This window comes from Crocodylus siamensis, chromosome 3 (assembly GCF_052110815.1).
Source record: "Crocodylus siamensis isolate JL-2025a chromosome 3, ASM5211081v1, whole genome shotgun sequence".
NCBI classification, from domain to species: domain Eukaryota; kingdom Metazoa; phylum Chordata; order Crocodylia; family Crocodylidae; genus Crocodylus; species Crocodylus siamensis.
In genome coordinates this window covers 253,333,015-253,342,046 of record NC_143397.1, presented here as the reverse complement: position 1 = coordinate 253,342,046, position 9,032 = coordinate 253,333,015, and the positions used below count along the sequence as shown (strand labels likewise).

At 49.6% G+C, this 9,032-nt stretch overlaps 1 protein-coding gene across 1 annotated transcript; it reads right to left on the bottom strand.

Moving 5' to 3' along the window:
• Window positions 1-2,035: 2,035 nt before the first annotated feature.
• CHRAC1 (chromatin accessibility complex subunit 1) lies at window positions 2,036-9,024 on the bottom strand. The gene is made up of 5 exons (XM_090040710.1): window positions 8,913-9,024; window positions 7,631-7,714; window positions 4,701-5,518; window positions 4,409-4,535; window positions 2,036-3,071 (listed from the first exon to the last, which is right to left on the bottom strand). Exons 3-5 carry the CDS (start codon window positions 5,136-5,138, stop codon window positions 2,932-2,934), a joined length of 705 nt encoding a protein of 234 aa, XP_089896836.1. The 5' UTR covers window positions 5,139-5,518; window positions 7,631-7,714; window positions 8,913-9,024; the 3' UTR covers window positions 2,036-2,931.
• Window positions 9,025-9,032: the final 8 nt, after the last annotated feature.

Below are 9,032 nucleotides of genomic sequence, written 5' to 3'. Positions count from 1 at the left end.
GGGTCTAGAAGCCTGACTTGGAAGGATCAAGAGGGGAAGAGCAGAAGATTTTCGTGACCTTTATTAAAACTATGAAGTTCTGAGCTCAGTCCCGCAGCTGGATGTGCACCTTACCATTTGATGTCGTGTGGGCACAGTCCAGGACCCTGTCGGGGAGGGGGAGTTTCCAAAGGGAGCTGGGACTGCCTCTTTATCCCATGCTTTCCTTCTGCTTTCAATAATAGCAGCTGCTTCTACCATAGCTTGACTTGGGTGATCTTAGTCATTTCAGCTGGGCAGTTGCATGAACTTCCCTATATTTCCTTACCTCAAGACTGCTATACAAAACCACTTCTGGCCAGTTTAGACAGGCATCCTGCTCAGTCCCATGGTTTTTGGAAATCCCCTGCTTAGGCATCTGACTCTTCCCCAGGTACTGTTCAGTAACCCTGCACCTCTAATGGAAAACAAAGTTTTCACTGGGCGACAGAAGCTGAGTCCTGCACTGTTGGGTAAACAAAGATGTCAAAACATACGCCCCCCCCCCCCACCCCCGGCATGGCCGGATCTGGCCTCTATCCAGCTGCATCCAGCCCATTGGGTTACCAGCCAGCCACCATAAGTTGTGGGCTGTGGCCTGCCACAGAAGCCAAGGCCCATGGGCACCAGTAGACAGAGGGGTGGGTAATAGAAGAGCCAGTAAAGGCTGACTGCCCCGGTCACCCGCTGGCTGCTTTGACCATCACCACCACTACAGTTTCAGCCCCTTGGCCACTAGGCCCGCTGCCACACACCCCGTGCCAGACCCACACCTGTTGCCACTGCTTGCTCCCTGCTGGAGTCACCTCTGCCAACCCACCATGAACTGGCAGCAACAACTCCAGCATACTGCATGGTGTATAAGTCAAGGTTTGAAGCCCAATTTTTAACTCTTAAAATTCAACCTTGACCTATACACTGCACCACCATCGCTTGTGAGCAGTGCTGGACTTGGTGTTCAACTGGCACAGCCCAGGCAGCACCACTTGCAGGGGATAGGGCTGCACTAGCCAAGTACTGAGCCTGTCCCCTGCGAGCAGTGCTGCGCTTGGTGCTTGGCTGGTGTGGCCCCCTCCCCTGCAAGCAGCACTGCCAAGCTCAGTGCCACTCACAGGGATGGGGTTGCACCACTTGTGCCAAGCCTGGCCTGGTCTGCTGAGTGGCACCGCCGAGCCCAGCAACACTCACAGGGGATGGGGCTAGGCTCCATGCTTTGCTTGGCTCACGTGGCCTAGGCAGCACCACTTGCAGGGGATGGGGCTGCACCAGCTGAGCATCACACCCAGCCCCATCTTCTGGAAATGGTGCTGGGCCCGGTGCTTGGCAGTGCTGCTCACAGCAGACTTGGCACTTGGTTGGTGCAGCCCCATCCCCTTAAAGTGGCACCAGGCCCAGGCAGCGCCACTGGCAAGGGATGGAGTTGTGCCAGCCAAGCACCCAGCTCAGCCTTATCCCCTTCGAGCAGAGCTGCAGCACCTGTTCACCCCCCAGGTGTCCAGCCTGCAGTGAGGGCATGCAGGGGACAATATAAGTTAACCCCATTATTTGGATCCAAAAAGTTAGAAATGTCATAGATCCGGTGTCTAAGTCTACCTAACTTCTCAGATCAGAAAAATGGCCACATCAACCTATACACATGAAATACGGTAACTTAATTTACCACTTCTCTGGTAAACTTCTTACCCAGAAAGAGGGCAGATGAGAGACTGCAACATTGCTTTAGAGGGGCCTGGCCAGTGTTTATACAGGCAAGTTTCCCCTGAAACATACTGAAGCTGACCCACAACAAAGAATGTAAACTGTTTGGAAGATCAGTGTGAATTTCTAGTATCCCTTCTCCCCACTCCCACTTGTTCATTACTTTGTACTCATGGCCAGTCTTTTTGTTTTCTCCAACAGGATCCACATTCATTAAGTTTCCCCATCAGCAAGTTTGGGCCAATTATGTTAATTGTGCACAAAAGATAAACTGGAAAGCCTATAGATAAGAAAGCTGTCAGGACAGCTCTATATTAAATTCCACGTTTTATAAAACATTTATTTAAAAAATTGTGTACAAAATTTTCTACACAGGGCTGTTTCCAATTTCATCATAACAAAAATATTCCAACTCTACCACTCACATGGTAAAAGGACTACTTATTTTCTTCCCGTACAACCACCTCTTAACTTCACACAATATGCGTGCTGGTTAAATACCATAAACAGTATGCTGCACAAGTAGAGACCTTGCTGAGGAAAACACAGGTTCTAGATACACATATTTACACCACCTGCTAACACTTGTACTTCTTCATCACCACTACAGCCACAGACCCACACCACTAACTGGAACTAGCCTAGCCCTGCATCTAGTTTTCTTCTAGATGAAGGAAGTGATTTGGATGGCGTTGCAGAAGTCATGTTGGTTTTCAAGGGCTTGATCCATGGGTCGGTTCTAGACCCATATAGGAGAACTGGGATAGAGGTCTGAACCAGTTATCTGCTTCCTGGCTGGGAGAGGGCAAGTACTGTTGATAGAGTATATACAACCTCTTCAAGTTGATTACCAACAGCAGCAGCTGTAAGAGGGGATCCTTTTAACCACCTAGACAGAATGTGAGAGACCTTTGGCCTGGACGATGAGGGCTGCCCACAAGAAATGTGGTAATGATTGTCTAAGTTACTTTAAAAAGAATGAGCTAGTTCTGTCTCCAGATCTGCAGGAACTCTTCCCCTCTCTTGTGTGTATCTGGGGGTAATTCTGTCCTTCAGGCTGTGAGTGTGTCATTGGATAAAGCTTCTTAAAACAAAGATAGAAAACAGGTGACTTCACATATAAATAAATCCAGCAGTTGGATTCTCAGTCACAAAAAAATAACATCTTTTATACAACAGGAGAAAGACCAAATACGAAGCCAGTCTGATAAACCCTTAAGATTCAGCGTCTTCATCTTCACTCTCATCTTCCTCTTCTTCCTTCTCCTCCTCCTCCTCCTTCACCCCTCCATCTCTCTTCTCTTTTTCAAGCATTTTCAGGTATTTGCTAGCGAGGATCTTCTTTGGCAAGATATCTGAAAGGCAGAATTGCTGATTTTGTGCTCAGTTAGAACAGTTATATTTAGGACAAGTATTACTGTGGCATTTAAAGTCGCTAATTACTTGCTGCACGGCTCACAGTACGCAACTTTTTAGTCTAGGGAACAAGATGAGTTATTTCAATCTATAATAATCATACTTGGAAAAGGAACAATGGCTAACGTAATATTAGAGAGTTTCAATCTGATTAAGGCTCGAATACTAGAATTTGTCGTCTTTTGAGACAGATTCTTAATTACAGAGGTTTAAATTCTGAAATCTGTTATGCTGCTTTTAGCTGGTTGCAGTTGGTGTGGACACTGCCACACACTGGTCAGCAGTTACTTGCACCGTACAAGGCTGGACATGAGATTTACCTGCTCTAGGTATACCCTTGCAAGCAATTCCTCTATACTCCATTTAGGGATCCATCCAGGGCACCATTATAGAGCAGGGGTGTCAAACACGCAGCCTGTGGAACCATTTCATGTAGCCTGCTGGTAGCCTGGCGGACTCCTGGAAGTTGGGGCACATGGCCTGTCACACAATCTGAGGTCCGTGAACCCCAGTGGACATGGCCATCAGCAGCAGCCCCCCAGGTCTGTGCTGCTGCCTGCATGGAGCCCACCACCACCACCCAGCCCTGGACTCGCATTGCTGCTTGCATGCGACCCTACCACGGTTGCTGCTGGCCCCACAGATCTGGCCTGGGAGGAGACCCTGCAGTCCAGATCTGGCCCAGGGTAAGTTTGAACACTCCTCTTACAGCTGATGACCTCAAGAGATGGGAAAGTGGACTGCCTGCTAAGGAAATACTGCTAAGAAGGTGTCTAGAATGAGACCAACATCCTAGCCAAACCTTTTGAACAAGCAGGGCTAACCCTGAAGTGCCCAAGTCTGAGAGCAACCTGTGAATGTTTGTGCTTCTGTCCCCAGCTCAGATGCGTTTGTGCACTGAACACTCATCCACTCATAGCTCTGAGCTGATACATTTCCTAAAAGCCTCCCCCACTGCCGCCTGGCTCTTTTGTAAGCGGATTTATAGGTGTGCGGCCTGGCGGGTAAAGCAGACGACATAGCCCAGCCTCCGCACTCGGGCAGCAGCAACGGACGCACCGTGCTGCTGGCGAACGTTGTGACGAGATCAAGGCGCTCCACGGCGCGGACTGTGCCCAGACACCGGCCCAGCGCATCCCGCGACTTCGTACTGCGGCGCAGACGGCCCCCTTCACGCAACGTCTGCCGACGCCACGGGGCAGCAGTGACGTCCCGCCCGTGCTCCGGACCTTCGCTTTGCCCCCCGCCCCGCGGGAGCAGACGCGCCGACACGCACCTGCGAGGAACTGGAAGGTTTCGCACTCTTCCGCCGTGTGCGACAGGTCGCTGTAGGTCAGGGCTCTCTTCTCCTTGCCTCGCCCGTGCTTGTATGAGTACGAGGCCAAATACTGGACAAACAGCTCCTGCAAACGACAGGAAGAGACGTCAAGAGCCGCCTTCCCACGCTCGCCTGGTGCCGGCCCCGCTTCACGCCGCACTGGACACTTGCCTCCCCCCACGCACCCCCCTGTGCCTCCCCTCCCCCATGCACTCCCCCCACCATGCAGCGGCCGGGCCGAGGGCGGTACCGTGGCGCGGGCGGTGAGGAATAGGGCGTCCTGGTTGATGCTGGAGACCTCGGGGGAGCTCTTCATGATGACGCGGATGCGGGACAAGGGCAGCGACACCAGCCGGTTCTCGCCGCCGCTCGGCCGCGCCGCCATCTTGCCCCGCACCGCGGGGCCGCCGGGAGCTGTAGTGCTGCGCCGCCGTGGGGTGGGGAGGGGGACTACAAGTCCCAGCATGCACCGCTCGCCGGAACACAACCACCACCTTCTCCTCCTCCTCCTCCCCCCCGCGCAGCAGAAGGCCTGCAAGTCCCAAGATACACCGGGGCGCGCAGGAAACCCCGCCCTCCTGCCCGTGGAGGGGTTTGGGCCCAGTTGGGCTCCGGCATCCGCGTCCCGGACGAGTCTCGAGAGCGGAGCGGGGAGCGCTGAGACACGACCCGTCTCCCCTGAGGCCATTCTTCGGTGTTCTCCACTCCCCGACCTTCGCAACCCACCGCGTCTCACCTGCTACACAATCCAATGAAACCTGGGTCCAAACCAGCTGTGGAGTTGTTACACATGTTCAAGCACTAACTTGATACAGCTGCTCGGCTCCCTTTCTGGCTGGGTAGCCATTCTTCTCTTGCCATCATTACTTTGCATGTGTGGCTGGTCTGAACTGATCACAGGTAGCCGTGCGCTCCTTACTTGGCACTCCTGGCCAGTCTGACTTTGCAGGGGCCTGCGCTTCAAGCTAAACTGTTTCTGGGATCAGACTCTCTGTAGGAGGGATGTGGTCACACACCCAGCACGAAGCAATGCAGGGGTCTCGGGTCTCCAACACAGTTCTGAGCCTGCTGAAATCAAGTGGGGTTTTGCCATTTATTTTGCTAGAGCCAGGATTTAATCCATAATCTCTAAGCACCGATAAACATGCATGCTGATGTGCTGCCAGAAAATTATGGTCCATGATCATGTGTTGGTTGGAGCAGCTGGGGCTCTGCAGGGTTTAATGATGAATACTTTGCATTTCTAGAGCACCTTTATTCTGAGGTTGGGCAGACAGGTGGCTTCATCACCTGTGTAACATAGGTAAGAGCTCCATAGTGATATCTTTATCTACCACATCTCATCTGCAGGATACAGACATGCTATACCTCAGTTTTAGGTAGGAATGGAAGTATAAGATCATACCAAGTAGGAAATGAAGGGGATCAGGTACAACGTAATTAACTGCCTTGAGCTACAATCAGTAAACTAGGGCTAAACTCTCAGAATGAATGAATCCAAGCACCTGCCTAATGTGAGTGAGGATCTCTGCCACAACTCTACACTGCAATGCCGTACCAAGTGACTATTTGAGTCATTAGTATAGCTCCAGCAACATTGTACAATCCTATACAATAGAATAGGAAGTCTCTTATAGAATTAGTAATCATGCACAACCAGTCCCATGAGACTAACTTGTAGGAAAGATGTTCCCCAATCTTTTTATTATTTTATATATCTTTCCAGATTTACCAGCAGCCCATGTACCCCTACCACATACATTTTATATTTTAATGCCTTAAATGTCAATTATTACAATAAAAATTAAATCTGCCATTATACAATTTCTCCCGAATACTCCCCAAAGATGTCTTGCCAAAGGTACACGTACTACAGTTTAGGAACCCCTGTTTCATAGTTCCAGGTTGTGCCTGGGGGAACAGAGCCTCACCTTTTTTCCCCTGGTCCCCCCTGGTGAGTTTATAGATGGACACCAGATCCCCTCCCAGTCTTCTCTTGTGGAGGCTGAATAGATTCAGGCCCTCTAGTCTGTCTTCGTAGGTCCTGGCCTGCTACCCCCTGAACATGCAAGTGGCCATCCTCTGGACCCTCTCAATGCTGGCCACATCCCTCTTGAAGTACATTGCCCAGAACTGGATGCAGTACTCCAACTGCAGCCTGACCAGCACCGCACAGAGGGGAAGGATCACCTCCCTGGACCTGCTTGTGATGCACCTACTTATGCAGTCATACCTGGAAGAGGAACAATGGTACAGTTAACTTTACTGGTGCAGTTAGGTTTACTGACCACTTCCTCGCATTGACGGCTCATGTCCATTGCGGAGTCAACAATGACTCCAAGATCCCTTTCAGCCACTGTGTTGTTGAGAAGGGTGTACCTCAGCCTATGGGTATGTTGCAGGTTCCTTCTCCCTACATGCAGCACCTTGCGCTTGTCTGTGTTGAATTCCATTCTATTCTCATCTGACCAGTTCTGTAACCTGTCTAGATCTAGCTGGATTCTGTCCCTCCCCTCCAGTGTGCCCACTTCTCCCCACATCTTTGTGTCATCAGTGAATTTGGATAGCATGCTTTCCACGCCCACCTCCAAGTTGCTGCTAAAGATGTTGAATAGATATCTGTTCTGTAATAAGGATGTGGTGTTTGTTTTGTGTAAAACATTTGGTGTGAACAATCATTCACCATGATACTATGTGCATTGTTTTTACTATTTAACTCTACCTATGATTAGATGGTTCCTTGAGCCTTACCTTGTCATGACATCTTGTGGCAGCAGTTGGCATTACTGTCACAGTAACCTAAAGACGAATACTGTGTATTCTTAGCCTTGTCCAAAGCTATCCCAGCCATGCAGTTAGTTCAATAAAGGACAATGCTGAGCTACAACATCACTCCAACACTATCAGAGTAAAATAATAAATAGTGTAAAGAGGAGAATTATCTTGGATACTTCACAGGTTTAACTGTACCACAAAGAGTCAAGGGTAAAAACAGAAGTTAAAGTTTGACAGTGGGCTCGTATGTCTGTAGGATCCCGGAATAAAAGTGTTGTCTAGGAGAAATCTGACATCTGTTCTTAGCCTAAGGAGTACTATGACAAGCCTTGAAGATGACAGGGGTTAGTGAGTCTGTTTCAGAGCTGTTAGTACTGCAGCACTGAGGACAGGTAAGGTACTTACTGTGCCGATGGAGGGCCTGAAACTGAGCAGTTCCTCCTGTTTTCAAGGCTGGTCATAGCAGCACCCCAAGCAAAACTGGAAATCCTGAAAAAGGAGGAGCTAATCAGTTCCAGGGCTGCTAATATTGCAGCACAAACACGCTGTGTACTTAATGAGGATTACTTACCTTAAGGTCAGGTAAGCACGTACATGGGCTAAGCACATAGCCTGTCATCAGTCTCTAGGCCAGTAATTCTCAACCAAGATAGCTTGTCTCAGTCTGGTCAGTCCCCAACCTGCACTTCTCAAACTCTCTGGTAATGTATAAATTAGCTTTTAAAATGGGTGCTGCTCAATTTACAAAAGTTACGGAGAGGTGCCTCGAGTCCAGTGATTTATGGAGAAGTGTGTCAAGTCCAAAAAAGTTGAGAACCATTGCTCTAAGCTATGCACACAAACCCTAGTATAGCATGTACAGGCACCCACCGGGACTGACTAAATCATTTAAAAAATGTGGCCTAAGTCTCTTTTAGGTCGGTGCGTAACTCATTCAACAGGAGCAAATTTGTTCAATTTAATACAGTAAGTTTTCACCACATGAGCCAATTGGAAAATACATTTTCTTCAGACCAACACATAATTGGGATGAAATTAAGGAAGGAAAAATGTAGGCTGAATATCAACAGTAACTCCCTAACAGGGATTTTTGTAAGATGACAGAAGTCTTCTAAAGATGCTAAATGTAACCCCAATGCTTTGGGTATTTGAACCAGGCAATGGACTCAATGACATTAGCTACTGGGGTTGCTGATTTAAGCAGCTGTTGCTATTTGTACCTTTCTTTTAACGAGTCTAGTCAAGCAACCTCATTCCTTCTAACCCAAACCACCTGCTTCATAACAAATCACCCTGCAGCTGACCCCTCTGCAAAGGATGAATTGCTTCTTATGAGTAGAGAGAGGTAGTTCTGTCTGGAGCCAGGGCAGGGTGACACCTTAGAGACTAACTCGCTCGGAGCTACTGGGGCAGAACAGACTTTGGTGAGCAGCATCTGACCAAGTAGGCCATCACCAAGGAAAGCAAACGAGTCTTTCTGGTGCCACCGGACCCTGCCCACACAGTGACCCCCTTGCACAGTTCTGTCCCCGGTGCCTGAACCCCTGCTTCTCCAGTGCCTTACTCCCGAGGCACCCTCAGAAAATCCCAGCTCTGCCTTTTTTTTGCTTGCTTTTTTGCACTAGGGAAAAACAAGAGGGGCTTTTCTGTTGCGAAGACCTCAGAGAGGCCACCGCGGGCTCCCCACCTGCAGCACGTCCACGCCTTAGCCAGGCTGCAGGAATCTCCAAGAATTGCCCGCCAATGGCACGATCCCTACTTTTGGCCCAGCTCCTGATGAGCCAATAGCCTTCCCCCAGACATCCTT

Bases quoted from the DNA above. Each gene is read 5' to 3' on its own strand.
- CHRAC1 (XM_090040710.1), bottom strand. From the start codon at position 5,138: ATGGCCTCAGGGGAGACGGGTCGTGTCTCAGCGCTCCCCGCTCCGCTC. The intron at 4,536-4,700 runs GTACCGCCCTCG...TGTCGTTTGCAG, and splicing joins TCCTCACCGCCCGCGCCACG to GAGCTGTTTGTCCAGTATTT. The intron at 3,072-4,408 runs GTGCGTGTCGGC...TCTGCCTTTCAG, and splicing joins AACCTTCCAGTTCCTCGCAG to ATATCTTGCCAAAGAAGATC.